General features: G+C 38.2%; 1 protein-coding gene across 1 annotated transcript in view; it reads left to right on the top strand.

Moving 5' to 3' along the window:
• Positions 1-18,311, top strand: part of LOC126184383 (E3 ubiquitin-protein ligase HUWE1-like) — a 207,244-nt gene that overhangs the window by 92,533 nt on the left and 96,400 nt on the right. Inside the window, exons 3-5 of the mRNA XM_049926768.1 lie at positions 7,452-7,670; positions 7,880-8,119; positions 13,294-13,356. Coding sequence (XP_049782725.1) covers positions 7,452-7,670; positions 7,880-8,119; positions 13,294-13,356 — 522 coding nt within the window. The remainder of the gene's footprint in view (positions 1-7,451; positions 7,671-7,879; positions 8,120-13,293; positions 13,357-18,311) is intronic.

Below are 18,311 nucleotides of genomic sequence, written 5' to 3'. Positions count from 1 at the left end.
GAGGATGTCATCCCATCTCGTGGTGGAGTCATGCTGCTCATCTTGGGGGGATGTTCATAGTTAATCCATCTTCCTGGCTAGCCAGCTTCCAGCTGTTGCAGTCTGTATTTCCCTTCCCTATTTGACCTTTTCCCTTTGTGCCGTTTACGTTCCTCCATCGTTCGGTGTCACCAGGGCAGACTTCCTCCAGCTTACTGGGCAACTACCTCACCCCTTTCCGCTGCTTGGCAACTTTAATGTGCACCATCCCCTTTGGGGCTCACACAGAACGTGTCTGAGAGGTGCCCTTATGGCTAACCTTCTCAATCGCCTTAACCTCATCTGCCTTAACATAGGAGCACCAACATTCTTTCCATACCCCACTCACAGCTATTCTCATTTGGATCTCTTCTTCTGCACTGCCAGCTTACTCATCATCTCAAGTCATCTATTGTTTCTGACATTTACTAGAGATGCCATTTCCCGTGAACTATTCAGTTGCTGATACCTATCCCACCTACGTGCACGCGCAAATGGCAGCTTTCTAAGGTCGACTGGAGGCTTTACTTTTCCCTGATGACCTTCGACGAACATTTCCCCACTTACGATGACCAGGTAGAATATTTTGCAAACATTATCCTTACCACCATGGGACATTCCATACCTCGCACTTCCTCTTTGCCATGCTGTGTCCCAGTCCCTTGGTGGACTGAGGTGTGCCGTGATGCAATTCGTGTGTGGAGAGGTGCTCTCTGCATTTTTAACCAGTGTCCTCTGATGGGCAGTGGCATTTGTTACAAACAGTTGCATGCACAGTGTTGTCCCTTTCTTCAGGATAGCAGAAAAGGTAGCTGGATTTCCTTTACTAGTTCTTTTAAAGTTCCACACTGTCTTCCATCATCTGGGACAACCTCAGACGGCTGCGGCTGTCTGTGACCAAGGTTCATTCCCCAATTTCCATCTTGACAAAAGCAGATGATGTCATAGTGGGCCCAATTGCTATCTCCAACACCTTGGGCTACTGTTTTGCAGAGATTTTGAGCTCCACCCACTATCGCCCTGCCTTCTTCCTTCGAAAATGAGTGGTTGAGACTCAGGCAATACCCTTTTCCTCTCAGAATCCTGAGTGCTACAATGCCGCTTTTATTATGAGGGATCTAGATCATGCTCTCACTTCATCCCTATCCTCTGCCCCAGGACTGGACAATGTTCACATTCAGATGTTGCGGAACCTTTCTCTTGCAGGCAAGCTCTTTCTCCATCATACGTACAATCCCATCTGGGCAGAGGGCACGTTTCCCTGATGCTGATGTGAAGCCACTGTCATACCCATACCTAAACCTGGCAAGGACAAACACCTTCCTTCTAGCTCTTGCCCCATTTCTCTCACCAGCTGTATTTGCAAGGTAATGGAATGTATGATTCATAACCTTCTGGAGTAGTATTTAGACTCGCAATTTAGTAACCACTGCACAATGTGGTGTTTGAGTGCGCCGTTCTGCGGTTGACCGTCTTGTCACTTTGTCAGCCCATGTCATGAATGGTTTTTTGTGGAATTTTTATACTGGCTATGTTTTTTGATTTGGAGAAAGCCTAGGACACCTGCTGGAGGACCGGTATTCTCCGTACGCCATACACGTGGGACTTTCATGGCCGCATGCCCCGTTTCCTTCAAGAATTCTTATAAAAGACAGAGTTTTCAAGGTACATGTGGGTTGTGCCTTGCCAGACACATTTATCTAGGAAAACTGTGTGCCTCAGTGTTTTGACCTGAGTGTCGTCCTCTTTGCTGTTGCCATTGACCCTATTATGGCCTGTGTCCTGCTGGGCATCTCTGGCTCCTCCGTTGATGATTTTGCAATTTATTGCAGTTCATCATGAACTTGCCTCTTTGAGCCGCATCTTCAATGAGGTCTCGATTGTCTTCATTCATGGAGCATTGATAAAGACTTTCGCCTTTTCTACTGACAAAACCATTTGTTTGATTTTCTAGTGCTGCAGTTGGTTTCTTCCACCGGCCTTACATCTTGGGCCTGTTGCTCTTCCATTCATTGATGCCCTCAGTGTCCTCAGCAGTACTTCATGGGGAGTAGATTAGACCACCCTCCTCCGTTTGTATCAGTGCCTTGCCTGTTCAAAACTAGACTGTGTGTGTTTTGCGTATGCACCTGTACGTCTGTCCCTCTTATGTTGCCTCAGTATTATCTTACATCTTACATCTTACCATCATGGCATCCATTTGGCCATTGGCACATTTTACTCAAGCTTGATTGAGATACTGTATCCCAAAGCAGCTGAACAACAAAAGTGGGACCAGATAGGGAACATAGTGTTTACAACTTTGGGAAGGGCAAGGAACAAGAAACAAATAATGGAATGAAATTTATTGTTTAATTGTCCTCTTCAGATGACTCATGACCTGCACGCGGAACTTTGCGATGGTACCTTTGTGTACACTGATGGCTCTTGGGCTGACTGTGTCGGATGTGCCTTTGTCATTGTTGTTTAATTGCCCTCTTCAGAAGACTCACTATCTGAGTTGTTTGAAGCAATGGCAATGCGTTCAATGAACTTTTGTCAGTTGCCTTCCTTAAAAATCCAGTTTTAATGCAGATTTTCAGTGTGCTGTATGCATTTAATCCAGTCTGATTTAGGTTCCTGACTTCCTCCTACGTCTCCACTTTAGTACAGCTGCTTGAAATTGAAATACTTTCCTCTGCTCACCACTGTAAAACTTATTATTTCTTTCTACATGAGTTAGGAACTTTCTCCTTTTTTCTTGAATGATAATGGGCATTATACGTTAAGATCACACAACCTTCTTCCAGACCACACAATAAATCTAAAAACCAGTGTTTAAGTATGTCACTGTTAATTTCATCATGATAATGGCTGTAGTTGCTGGATGTAAATATGAGTGTTGCCCATTTGATAAAGCTATATTCAGCTGACCCTGCATCACAATACAGTAATCCTTTTCCTTTGCCAGTCAGTACTTTCAGCCTATGATTGCCTTTTTAATCATGACTGATGTGGTTTCTGACTTGATTTTCATTGAGACAGGTCTCATAGAGGTAGATAATAGGGCAAAGATGATTTTTTTGTCTGATTTTGTGGATTTTGCAAAGAAAAGTAGCCCTGAAACTTCCTGGCAGATTAAAACTGTGTACCGGACTGAGACTTGAACTCGGGACCTGTGCCTCTACCAAAGCACGACTACTGAAGCTCGCTCAAGATCTGTCCTCACAGCTTTACTTCTGCCAGTACCTCATTTCCTGCCTTCCAACCTTCACAAAATTTCTCCTGCAAAGTTTCATATTGGTGCACACTCCTCTGCAGAGTGAAAATTTCATTCTGAAGAACAGCCCTACCAGCCACAATATTGGATATCTCCATCAGAATGCATCTCCCATTGTTGCATTTTCTGTATCAAAATCTTAGAGATTTCAGAAATCTTACATTCAAATGGGGGCTCCTTGTAAAAGAAATTTTGTTTTTCAAAACATCTGCTACCTTCGGCCTTGTAGGTTACTCACCACAATCATAAAATTCTAATACAGTATGGTGAACACCATCATCCTGGAAATAGTGCAAATTGGTGACAGTTCTTCTTCCACTAATAGCTTTTCTTGGTGATTATGACTTCATTTCTTGACCCACGTTTCCATTGATGCTACTTCTGCAAATATTCTCTGTACAGTTAATGTGAAACTCCACAAGCTTTGGCTGTTGCGGTTGGTGGGGCCAGTAAGATTTCATCTGTTCTGGTATTGTATTTAAGATTGCAAAGAAATTTATACATCTTGTGTGACTCCCTTTGTTTAGCTCTGAATTTCTTGAAACTGTCACCATAGCTCACTAACATAAACAGCAAAACTATCTGATGAAAATTGTTGCTCTCTTGGGAAACCTACACTAACATGTTGTCCATTCACGAAGGGTAGTGGGTAGTAACAAAGTTACAAAGCCGTGCCATCAGTAGCATGAATGAAGCTATGTATTACCACATAAATCATGTTAATGACAGTTGATCATTTGGTAGCTGTTGATTCTTATTGTGCTACTTGACGGCACCAATTCTGGAAATGGCACTGTAGCAATATTATGAGATTAAAGTCATGGACCAAGCCAGACTGTGCCAAAACCTCTCATAGGCAGCTACAACTGGAGGGAATATAGAAGGTAGGAGAATCGACATAACCTCCACAGCTGCCACTTTATCTGCTACCTTCTATAGGTTTATCGTTACCCAGCATATTTTGAGTGATGAAACTCTCATAAAATGGGAGGAAAATATCTAGACTTTAACATCATATTTCTGACAAAGTTCGCATTGGTTTTCTTCGTAAAGTACCAAGGGTTGTTACATGGTTTTATTTCACTTTGAAATACATGTCAGAAATGTAGGTGAACATGACATATTTCCACATATGTCTGTGAAAAAAATTTTGTTGGACTGTAGTTGCACTTTCAATGAATTGTGCTATAAGATCCATTATGTATGTTTCATAATAAAAATTGGTAATGATCACAATGACAGACAATAAAAAGTTGTTGAAAGCGTATGTGGAAATGATCATATTTAAAAGTTGTTTAGAGGCTATGCACACATTTCTCACCAAATCACAGTAAGTGTCTCAATTAAATGGTTTTTATGAAGGAAGATAATATCCTAAAGTTTCATAGTGGACCATTCCTATTAATGTACTGTAGTGTGAAAATAAGCTTCCAGATTAAGAACTGCTTTATTTATGTTGACTGCTTTTCAGTATGGGCCAACAAAGTGTTTAGAAACTGTCCGTGAACAGTATGTGAAGTATCATGAGAACTTTGTTTTGCCAATTGGTAGTGGAAGACTTCCACAGCAGTTCACTGCTGTAGAAGTTTACTGACTTTAAATTGTTTAATACTTGGCTGCAGGTCAAGTTTGGTATCAGGTTGATTCATGTGCTGCTAAATGACTCTTACCAAATTGTCATTTGTTTCAAATGCAACAGACAGTATTCCAGAGTGCAGTACTTTGTCAGCAATGTAAGAGGGCTCTTACCACATTTAATACTTTCCAATAAATGGTGGCTATGCCAAAGCTGTAGTGTAAAGAATTAAATAGCCTTTGTGTGTGGACACACAGCAGAAGCAACTAATTATCAATATATAATCTGGTTAATGCCAGTATAATAAGTATACACAAGTATATTACAGCTGTAAATATTTGTTTATCCAACAGAAAGTCACCACAAATTAGTGTAAACAGAGTAAATATCTGAAATAAATACATTCCCAATGCATGCCATAACCTTTGAGTATCAAAATATGATAGACAGTATTGGGCATGTCTAAAGTGTTGGGCAGCTGTTGTTGACACACGTAAGACAAGGCAGCACTTGAGACATGGCATCCATGTCTCATATGGTGCAGTCAAAGGATTAATAGCCCACGTGTTCCCAAAATTAGTCAAGTACCAGCAAAGCCCTCCAGGAATGAAGAACATATGAAAATACTGACACTAAAATACAGGCAACAAAAAAATTGTAAAATGAGTAGTAGTTGCAGAGGAAAAACAAATCCTGGGAGGAACTTACAGGGAAACTCTCAGAAGACTGCAATGGCAAAAAGAAACTGCTCTTCAAAGTAGTAAAGAATAAGAGGATAGACAAAGATACTATAAAGATAATTGAAGATAAAGATCAAAGTCTGGTCAGGAACATGAGAGGTGTTCAAAACAGTAATGGGGGATTATTTCAGCACTCTCTTGAATGGAGATATGAAAAACAAAATGCAGACTCAATATTATGGGAAGAATGAAAGTGACAAAGAAGAACCACCACTACGTTAGTTTGGAAGTAGAGGACAGTCTGAAAAGCATGAGCAAAGGAAAATCTAGAGAAGCTGATCAATTAAATGAAGAAATGATCAAGGCAGCAGGGACATATGGAATCCATTGGCTGTGCAGTGTATCAAAAGCAATATGGAGAGAAAACAAAGACTAAAGGTGTGGTTATTCTATTACTCAAAGATAATAGATAGCTACCTCCAAATTACAGAGTATAACGCTGATTTTGCATGGATTAATAATTTCTGAGATCATTATGTAAAACAGTCTTTGAAGGATGATTGAACTTCTCCTGGAAGAAGAGCATAGATTTAGGAAGTATGGGAGTACAGGTTATCTGATCATAGCAACAACAACAACAACAACAACAACAATATCGGAAAAAATCTGGAAAAAGATAAAAGCACCACGCTAGACTTCCTAGACATAGAAAAGACTGACAGTGTACCAAGATCCAAAACCTGTTAATGCCTAGAGAGAAGAAATATATCCAAGGCACTAATTGAGAAAGTGAAGATGCTCTACAGATGATGACAGCTGTTTTAAAGTAGGAAACAGAGAGAGTGAACAGTTTGAGACCAATCATGGAGTCCAACAGGGTAGTGCCTTGTCTCCATTGATTTTTATTATTGTGATGAACATCATGATGATAAGGATAAAGGAACAGTATGGGTCTGAATTGAAAACAATGGTATTCACTGATGTGATGTGATCTGGGGAGATACAAATGAAGTAAAAGAAAAACTGAAGATGTGGAACAATCACTTTGAGCATTTGGTGTCATTAGTAAAACAAGCATTTGGTTTCATTAGTGAAACAAAGGCTGTAGCCATAAAGGTGAGCATACAGGGGTAGCCCAAGTTAAAGCTAAATTGATGACTTTGTAGAACATGCAAAATTTCCATATTTGGGCAGTGTGATAGTTGTAAAAACTTAGTGCGTGCCAGAGCAGTATGCACATAGCTACCCAGTTAAGGAACCTGCTTTGGGACAGTCAGATATGACACAAGACAAAATCATCTTCAGTGCCTACTATGTTCCCATATTAACCTAGTCATTGGAGACCTGCGTTCTATGAGAGAGAGAGAGAGAGAGAGAGAGAGAGAGAGAGAGAGAGAGAGAGAGAGAGAGAGAGAGAATGAATAAATAAATATACCAAGCTGCTGAACTGAAGTTTGTTAGAGCTGTGCTGAGACAAACAAAAAGGAAGGAAGGAATGAAAGAAACAGAATGGATGCATGTATAAAACTCAGTGTACTGGAAAAACTCTGCCAGCCTAGATTAAGATTATACGCTCATGTGACATTCCTGGAAGTGACTATAAATGGGAAAAGACACGTTGGATTGCCAAGAAGAAATGGATCAGCATAGTTGAGGAGGAGGTTGCCAAAAGTGGTCACCTGTGGGATAGGATCCAAAGTGAAGAACTGTGTAAGGATAGAAAAAGTTGGAAGAGGATAGTCATCAGCTGCTGGAAACTGCAGCTGTGACCTGATGATGCTGATTATATAATTTTGTAATTTTGATTTGCTTTATTATATGTCATACTGTAGTGTTAATAAATTGTTTGGTAGTTACACATGTTAAATACTTTAAAACTATTTCTCGTTAGAATAATTACAAATCCTTTTCTTTGCAGCCACCAGACTGCCAAGCACTAATTGATAAATTGCGTACCAGTAATAGAAAGGATTTATTTTACGTTCTGAAAGGAATTGAAACGTGGAATTTTGGAAAATGTGAACTATATCACTGGATTGATGTCTTGGATGTCTTGGATGACATACTCGAAGAGAGTGCCAAACGTGAATCAGCACGCAGTTGGATATTACGAATTGATTTGCCTGAGATGGAATGGGTAAATTTCCTTACATTTTTTATTGTATTTTGCATTTTAAGCTATTCTTGTGACAACTTGATTGATTTTCTGAATTATGAGTGTGAACTAAAGTACAAAATAATGGAAATGAAATCAGGCAAGTGCAGGAGATTAAAACAAACTTCATGCCATTGTGAATTTGATAGTGATGCTGACAAAGGGATCTTCATACTTGTGTTTTGTTTCAGGAAAGACAGTTGTTACTGAGAGTGTTGAATTTTACAACATTATTGATAGAACACTCCTTTTCTCGGCACCTATACAACTCAGTGGAACACTTAATCTCACTCTTAACATCATGCAACATGAGTGTTGTGCTTGCTGTTCTAAATTTGTTATATATGTTCAGTAAAAGAAGCAATTTCATTACACGCTTGAGTGCTGATAAAAAGAAATCCTTGTTAGCTAGACTGAATCGCTTGGCTGAGGTAAGTAAAGTCTATTACTTATTAGTTTTTATGAAACATTATGTACCAGTGTTTGTACATGGTAAAAGTCTAAATCATGGCCCTGCTACTCACATGTTTAGTACAGCAATGTAGTCAGTGCTTGCTGTGAAGTATGATAGAAACAAAAGTGTGTGTTTCAGCTGCTGATTCTATGTAGCCAGTAAGGAGAAGTGGGCAAATGATGTCTTTCATAGGGAGATAGAAAGGAATGTTGTCACATTGTCACGACATAAGACTGAAATCTGCTACTTATTCAGAAAAAAAAAATTATATTTGCAAGAGTTAACAAAATAATCCTGATAGTAAGCAAAATAAATGTGGCACATAAGATAGTCAAAATAAGGACCTAAGGGGATATAATTTACATAATTTGTGATAGTTGACTATCTTCTGAATACCCATGTGAATGCTTTAGTAAATGTACTTCGGATTCCTGTTGTACCACATTTCAATGGCTTCACCAACTCTCAACCATATTACCACCTTTCAACCTAATGTATACTTCGGCTTATGCCACAGATTAGTCTTACTACAACCTTCATTCTGAGACAAAGCTTCTTTTTACATGACACATTCATTGGCTTTGTCATCTCAAAACCAAATTGTCACCTTACAACCTCAAATAAATTAACAGAAGTTCCAGGTAGTCTCAAATACAAAGGTCAACATAATTCTGTGTGGAGGCATTAAAATCAACAGTAATATCATAAATGGATCCAGCAGCACCTTCATAAACATCCTTCAAAGTTTTGGCATGTCCCTATTGATCAGTAGTGCAACAAGGGTTACTACAATGACTGCATCAGTAATTGACCTTGTGGCCACAAATATGGACAGGGAAAAGTGTGATGTAGCTGTAAAAGATCTCGAACTATCAGACATCTCTATCAAATAACAACAGTAAAATCAGGCATTGAATCATTCTCTAAACTACAAGCCTACAGACATCAGTCAGAAATGAAAATAAAAGATTTTACAAAAGATTTAGAAAAACAAAGCTGGGATGAAGTGTATAAGGAAACCAATGTAAATATTAAATTCTTTAAATTCTCCACATTGTTTAAATTGAACTTTGAAAAGGCATTTAAAAAAGTATGCATGTCTGTGTCAACATCTCACAAAAACAGATGGATAGCAGCAGGTACTAAGAAGTCCTCCCAAATACTTAAACACCTCAGTTCCATGAAAAAGATTCACAATGATCCAGAATTCTTAAATTTCTATCATAGATACAAAAAGATATATAAGAAGATGCTGATTGCTGCAAAAAAGTCATTTAATGACAAAATAATATATAATGCAGAGAATAAAAGCAAAGCAGTGTGGGATGTTATAAAAAAGGAAATGGGGAGAGGCAAATGAATGCAGAATAACATACCACTCAGGGAGGGGGATAAGGTAATAAATGATCCACAACACTTAGCAAAATATGTAAAAGAGCAGAGATGTTACAGCAAAAATTCCCCAGAACTAACATAACACATGTAAATAAATTCAGTAGGTTTAGATGAAGTACTCTGTGTGTGTGTGTGTGTGTGTGTGTGTGTGTGTGTGTGTGTGTGTACTGAAACAATGTGTAAAGATTATACAAGGCCTCTTAACAAATATAATAAATGAATCCTTCACATCAGGGACATTTCCAGAGCAGTTAAAACAGGCAAGAGTTTTACCTTTGTTTAAGAAAGGTAATTCAGAAGACATAGAAAATTACCAGTCCATTTCCCTGCTGTCACCATTCTCAAAAATAATAGAAGCAATTATGAGAGACATATTAATGAATTACCTGAATAAATACAATCTTTTAAGTGAATCACAGTTTGGTTTCCGAAGTGGCAAAAATACGGAGTCAGCCATTGTAGGATTCACAAAAGTTGTACTCGATGCTCTTGATAAAGATGAGTGGTTCACAGGCATATTTTGGTATCTTTCTAATGCCGTTGATTCAGTTGACCACAAGATTCTATTAAATGATTTGGAAGCATTAGGAATAAGAAGGGTAGCTAATGACTGGTTTGGATCATACATAGCAGATAGGGTACAAAGATTAGAGATAACACATACTTCAAATAGATCTAAACATTTAGTAAAACACTTATCAGAACCAAAATACATTAAGATAGGGGCTATGCAAGGTAGCATATTAGGACCAATACTGTTCCTGATATACATTAATGGCTTCCCCACCAGTGTTACTCATGGTGAAAAAATTCTAGTCGCTGATGACAGCAGTATTATAGTCACTGAGAAAACTAGAACTCCTTGCCAGCCGAGAAAACAAATGAAACTCTCAAGGATGTTTGATTGGTCAATGAGCAATAAATTGACATTGAACATAAAGAAAACTAATGCCATGAATTTCAGTTTGAAGAGGAAAAATGACAATGTTAATTTAAATGTAGATGGCACCTCTATAGACTGTGTAACAAATGCAAAATTTCTAGGAATTAATATTGATTCTCAGTTGAAGTGGTGTGAACACACAAGGGTACTTGCAAACAGAATGTCATCAGCATGTTATGCCATTAGAATCCTATCATCAGTGGGTAACATGCAGTGTCTTTTAGTTACATATTATTCATATGTACACTCAGTTCTTAGCTATGGCATTCTTTTTTGGGAAACAAACACACAAAATATGAACACAATTTTCAAACTCCAGAAAAGAGCCATAAGAATTACCAAAAACACCAGTTGAGCTCATTGTTAAGATCTGTTCAAAACACTGGGGATTTTGACTGCCCCTGTGAATACATTTACCAGTCAGTTGTACACTTCAAAAATAACATTAATTACTGCACAAACAACTCTGTCCATGACCATGCAACAAGAGATAGACGCAACTCACATTTACCAAGAAAAAATAAACATAAAACGCAAAACAGCATTTTCTACAAAGGAGTAAAACTGTACAATAAATTACCAAAAGAGATTAAAGAAATTTCAAAAATACACTTATTTAAAAAAGCAGCTAAAAAGTACCTGTTATTTAATAAATTTTGTACATTGAAGGATTACTTAGATAAAACAGAGTAGGGGTTTGATAAAAAAAATGTTATACAAATAAATAATAACAATAATGATTACAAAACATCCAACATTCCACATGACACCTTCACTTTGTTTTTTTTTCCTTCATTTTTCCTTTCTGGAAATACTTACCCCCAAGCTATGCATAGCACAATACTAACACCTCTTTCTGAGCTCATCATCTCCCTCGTTATGGAGGGATGCTGACTCAGTTTTTGGATAGTAATTGGGATGTTGCGGTACAGAAAATGACCCAGAGATCAACAGTGGGGGCGCGCGCGCGCGCGCGTGCGTGCGTGCGTGCGTGTGTGTGTGTGTGTGTGTGTGTGTGTGTGTGTGTGTTATGAAACAATGTGCGTAGAGTGTGTGCAGTGACTGATAGTGAGATATGAGTGAACAGTATGCCATTACATTATTTAATAAGTTATTTGTAAAAAAAAGTATTTTATACCAGGAGTAAATCTAATGATTGTCTCTAACTGGACGTCTGTAAATACATGTGTATATGAATTACCTTATTTTAAATTGGTCTAAACTTATAAATACTTTGACATGTCATATATCCTTGTAAAAAGAGAGAAACTGATGAATAAAGCTACTACTGCTACTGCTACCACCACCACCACCACCACCACCACCACCACCACCTACATTCTGGCCTTACTACAGATGAATCTGTCATCACAATGTTCATTTTAACTATTAAAACAATGTCAAACTTTTTAGTGAGTGATAAAAGGATAATTTCAATTTCAGCACTAGTAATACATTGCCTCTTTCTTTTACCATTCACTGATAATGTGAAACTATCATGTCATTGGAACTGCAAAACTGATCAGTTATCAACCTATGAGCAATAGAGAAACATCACCATGACCTTAACTGGCTCCGATTGAGACTACAGCTCTAAATAGAAATAACAACAGATATTCAGGTCTACAATACTTATGGATTGATGCAGACTTCCAACTATTTTGTAACATTGTACTCATATCTTAATTAATGTGAACATGTTCCTCCACAATCTGAGCAATGTGATCCAATCCTTGTCTTCCACTCTACAAATTCCATTCATTTTAGATAGCACATTAGGCTCCCATTTTTATTGGGTCATTGCATAGACTTCTATCATTAACTGCCTACATCTTCTTTAAAAAAAAAAAAAAAAAAAAAAAAATGTTGAAGGCTTGTAGCTTTTCAGGTACATTTGGAAGACTGGTTGCCTCACACTCTTACTTGTGTTTAATGTAGAGCTCAGATATATGAAGTTCAAAACAGTGTTTCAACAAGGTGGTGGTGGTGATGTAAAAGCTCCAGAATGAGTTTTTACTCTCCTTATTCTGTTTTGAAACATTGTGCTAGATTAAAACTGTGGGATTTAAATCTGTAGCCTTTGCTTTATGTGGGCAAATGCTCTACTGGCAGAGCTGTTCACGTAAGGTTCACTACCCTCTCTTATGTCTTTACTACTGTCAGGGGAGGTTTGAGGTACTGGAGAAAGTAAAGTTGCAAAGGTAGGTCATGAAGCATGCCTCGACAACTCAATCAATAGAGCATTTTCTCTCAAAATGCAAAGGTTCTGGACTTGAATCCCAGTCCGGCACACAGTTTTAATCATCTAGGAAGTTTTTTGGAAAAGCAGAATATGGCTGTGTACAATTTTGATAGGTGACCAGTCATCATTTGAGTGGAGAGGTGAATATCGCTTGAAGTTATTTAGTGATTTAGATGATTTTCTATTTAGTGTTGCAGTCATTTCTTATTTCACTCTTCATGTTTCTGCTAGTGGTCTTTTATAAATTTAGTGATGACTGAAGACTGTTCATATCTTGAGCTGTTAACTTTTTTGTTCCCAAGACTGGTTTCATGCAGATCTCCATGCTAGTCTATCATGTGCAAGCTTCTTCATCTCTGCATAATTACTGCTGCTTTACACCCATTTGAACCTGCTTACTATAGTAAAATCTTGCTCACCTCTAGCCACACTCTCCCACATTTAAAAAATGATTCCTTGGTGTCACAGGATGTCTCTTATCAGACAATTCTGTGTTTTAGTCAAATTCTGCTGTTAATTTCTTTTTTATGCAGTTGTGTTCTGTGCGAGTTACTGTTCGTTTGTATTTCAGAGTTGGTGTGCGTATGATGAAGGAGTTAGTCTTGCACAAAGCTGTCGAAATATGTATCTTGGGGTAAGTTAAATATCATTTCGTCTATTCACCCATTATTGTGATGTAGTCTTTCAGATAATTTCAGGAACATTTTTTGTGATGTTGAGACATGAAGGTAGGAGTGACAATATATTTGATTCGATAAGAAGCTTTCATTGTCATGACTGAGTAGCTACAGTGAAAGCAGGTGGCTTTGTAACCTATTCGATATTTAAGAGATGATTATCAGATGCTATCCTTTAATTCAGTAAAGTAGGAAAGCTATTATGCACAAACACGCTTAGACAGTAACTGTGTGGTATGTATGGGCTCAGTTGGCAACCTAATGAAAAGATTGGGAGAGGACAACATTGACAAAAGTAAACAAGATAAATGGGGAGCTATATATGTGTTTGCCAAGAATTTGAGTAGCTCAGTTCATATGGAGAAACCCACCAATGTATAAATGGGAATTGTTCAGAAATAGTGCTTGTATGACAGGCCATTGAATGGATAACATCAAAAAATGCAGTTTGAATGGATTGTTAATACTTTGCTGTATTACAAAATGCAGAAAGACAAACATTTTCAACTCACTGGAAATTGATGACAGCTACTTGGAAAGTTAACTGATTTGTGCAGCCATCACATTGAAAATGGTGAACATGAGCTATAGACCTCGCAGTAACTGAACTGACCAGCCTGCAATAAGCATCCATTGAGAAATATAAAAATTTAACTGCACCTGGTATTTCTGGGTGTACATTTAATCCAGTGCTGTTAGTCCATCTCCTCTGCTCCCCATCTCTGTCCACCTCCTTCTACCCCTTCTCTCACAAGGGGACCTTCCGTCATAGAAGTCTTAAAGTGCACTAGCCAGAAAATTAAAAAAAAAGTAAAAAAAATAAAGGCTCTTAAATTTTTAAATGTAGCTCTACACGTGTCATATACAGGTCATAAGTAGCAAGGCAGCACATTAGTGAGGTAGCTCAGTCAGTAGCGTGCTAGACAGGCATGCAGTCAATCCCGGTTTGATCCTGCCTACTTGCCAATATGGTTTCATTGTGTTTCCTTAATTATTCTAAAAATTATAACTGTTAAATAAACGTAATGGCCAAAAGTATTTTTATTTTGTTTGTGAAATGAAATGGCTGTCACAGCTACTTAAAATGTGAATTACTCATCAATATTTTCTTTTTAAGAAGTTGAATAATTTCAAGTACATTTTTAATGGAGGTAAAGTAGTTACCACTGTCACAAAATTCTAGGTGGCATTCCAATTATGTAATTTTTTTACAATATCATGTTTATTTGTTAATTTTATGTACAAGCACCAGAATGATGATTGTCATAAAAACATTGACAATAAAAAATATTTTGGCATCTTGCCTCAATTTATGGACGATTGATTGCAGGAACAAAATTTTTTTTTTTGAAAGATACATTGGAAAACATTCTTTGTTGACATTCCTGAAACCTTCCTTTCATCAGAAAGCCTGGAATCGTACTAGGCATATCTGAAAATTTCCTTAAAAATTGATGATGACAGCTATGATGGACTATTGATTGTATTCAGTCTTCAGGAGAATTTCTCTATTATTTTCAGTAAGATTTGTGTAACTTGTCTATAAGAATAAATATCACATGATTGAACAAGTGGAGTACATTTTGGGGGAATCACTTTAATTGTACATGTTGGTGATTTCTGTGAGAGAGATTTCATTGTATAATTCAGTCTTTGCTTGTCCACCCCAAGAGTCAATAATTAACGGAAACCATTCTTGACTCGTGGAAGACCTCAAACACCAGTTGAGAAAGTCAGTATACAGTTCTGTCCGTAGAGGTAGGATGTTTCCAGAGTGAGAGCTTATTGAGCGGTATATGTATGTATCACTTTATTCATATCGTGTCTTTTGACAAAAATAGTTTTGCTTCCTTTGATGGCCAGTCCTGTTGTACACTGACTGATACTGACATCCTGAATAGAAAAAAACATGAAATTGAAGTATTTTGTCAGATAAACATAAAAGGAGAGAGCAAAATGAATTTTTAAATAGCCTGCAATAAATACCTGTCTGGTCAGTGCTGATACCAAAATCTTTGTTGAAATTCAGTATCAATTTTAACATCTGGGTTAGAAAAGTATCTGCAGCAGCCATAGTTTCTCGGATTATTGCAGTTTCTTTTCTTGAAACAAAACTTGTCACTTTCCACTGACGAATTCATGCTTATTTTTGAATCTATCAACCCAGCTCTCAGAAGCTTTCAATTCAAAATCTGTAAACTGTTGTGCTGCTGCTAAATCCTGCTGTTGTAAATTCTATGTAATCAGTTGCTGATAATTCTCTCAGGCTTTGACAAAATGATCATACATACAGGAACCGATTGCTGCATATTTATGAAATTGATTGCCTCCATTTCCCCCCCACCCTCCACATGGGGTGAGTCTTTAAAACAATTAAGAAAACAAAGAGCCTGGAGGTAGGATCAAACCCAGACTGGCCATATGGCATTCCAGCAGGCCACTGACTGAGCTATTTCACCTATATGCTTGAATGCTACTTCTGACTGTGGAAGAGGTGCGTATGAGCTACGCTTGAAACTTTTCAGAGCCCTCTTTCTCAGAATTTTCAGGATACTGCACTTTAAGACTTCTATGAGTGGACACCCTTGAGGTATACTACCAACCTGTGAAGTTTCATCTCAAACTGAATTTACAAGACCAAAAGGTCTCCTTGTCAGTCCATCTGTTCCTCCTCAGTATATCTGTGCATCTCATCCTCCTGACCCTTTGTCCATCTCCTCCTGGCTCCGCCCTCTCTGTCTGGGTCAGTTCATGTGAAATTAACTAATGGTCTGATTCTTGACTCCTCAGACTTTGCACAATTTCAAAATATAGAAAGGTCTTGACTGCACAATTCCTTATTAAGCATTATGCATTTCAAAATTTCATCATTAGATTGAAGCTGTGGGGAATAAACTGCACAAGAAAATTAACGATAGTGAATGTGTACATAACAACATGCATCTTGGTATTCCATATACAGAAATTTCCATTAGTATTGTATTTACATTAAAATCAAACTTTAGTACAAAGCTCACAAAAGTGAGCACATAGACTGAATATTATACAGATCTCATCTCGTGTAGGCATATTTGACAGTGCTGTTGTCTATTTGAATAGAACCAGTTCAAAACAGTGTGGCGATTAAGCTATCAAGGAAGTAAATAAAGGCCAGTAGGTGGTGCCAGCATTAACCATGGAAAGCAAGTCAGAGTGTCACTTTACAAACTACTGTGCATTGCAATTAAGTACATGTCGGTATCTCGTGAACAGCTTGACAAAGATACGTTTGTGCTACCTTTATGGAGGAGAAATTCATAATACTGACAGCATGAAATGTGCATCGTTATACATACTGATGGTATACTTTTATTTTTTTAATATAAAATAAAGAAAAAATGGTAATATTAACTTCTATTTTATTTCAAATTGTTGCCACTCATCCAGGCTTACCTATATGGTTATATTATGTCACCTGTTATTTGTTAAACTATTGTGATGATTACAGTCGGTCATACTCGGGAAACATTTCATTTTGTGATGGTTGTAAACTGATAACAGCTGAACAATTATACAATCTAATACTATACCATTAAGTTTAAAAAGAAATGACAAAAATCTCCTTTATCATATGAGTTCTTCTTTATCCAAGTTGTTGCCACTAATCTGGGCTCACCTAAATGATACTGTTGTCATTTGTGTCAGGCTTTTGTAATATGACTGCATTTGGTGATACTTATGTAACGTCTTATTTAGGATGGTTGTAAACTTATTCCCTTACAACTTACGAGGTGCATTCAAGTTCTAAGGCCTCCGATTTTTTTTCTCCGGACTGGAAAGAGATAGAAACATGCGCATTGTTTTAAAATTAGGCCGCATTCATTGTCATTACATCCCAGAGATGGCAGCACCGTACGGCAGATGGAATTTTACTGCCAGCGGTGAGAATGAGAACTGTTTTAAATACTTAAAATGGCGAAGTTTTCCTTACTTGAACAGCGTGCAATCATTCGTTTTCTGAATTTGCGTGGTGTGAAACCAATTGAAATTCGACAGTTGAAGGAGACGTGGTGATGGAGTTATGGATGTGTCGAAAGTGCGTTCGTGGGTGCGACAGTTTAATGAAGGCAGAGCATCGTGTGACAACAAACCGAAACAACCTTGGGTTCTCACAAGCCGGTCTGGCGACATGATCGAGAAAGTGGAGAGAATTGTTTTGGGGGATCGCCGAATGACTGTTGAACATATAGCCTCCAGAGTTGGCATTTCTGTGGGTTCTGTGCACACAATCCTGCATGACGACCTGAAAATGCGAAAAGTGTCATCCAGGTGGGTGCCACGAATGCTGACGGACGACCACATGGCTGCCCGTGTGGCATGTTGCCAAGCAATGTTGACGCACGACGACAGCATGAATGGGACTTTCTTTTCATCGGTTGTGACAATGGATGAGACGTGGATGCCATTTTTCAATCCAGAAACAAAGCGCCAGTCAGCTCAATGGAAGCACACAGATTCACCGCCACCCAAAAAAATTCGGGTAACCGCCAGTGCTGAAATAATGATGGTGTCCATGTTCTGTGACAGCGAGAGCATAATCCTTACCCATTGCGTTCCAAAGGGCACTACGGTAACAGGTGCATCCTACGAAAATGTTTTGAAGAACAAATTCCTTCCTGCACTGCAACAAAAACGTCCGGGAAGGGCTGCGCGTGTGCTGTTTCACCAAGACAACGCACCTGCACATAGAGCTAACGTTACGCAACAGTTTCTTCGTGATAACAACTTTGAAGTGAAGTGATTCCTCATGCTCCCTACTCACCTGACCTGGCTCCTGGTGACTTTTGGCTTTTTCCAACAATGAAAGACACTCTCCGTGGCCGCACATTCACCAGCCGTGCTGCTATTGCCTCAGTGATTTTCCAGTGATCAA

This window comes from Schistocerca cancellata, chromosome 4, assembly GCF_023864275.1.
Source record: "Schistocerca cancellata isolate TAMUIC-IGC-003103 chromosome 4, iqSchCanc2.1, whole genome shotgun sequence".
Taxonomy (NCBI): Eukaryota; Metazoa; Arthropoda; class Insecta; order Orthoptera; family Acrididae; genus Schistocerca; species Schistocerca cancellata.
The sequence above is the reverse complement of the archived record's forward strand: the minus strand, read 5'-3'. Positions and strand labels throughout refer to the sequence as shown.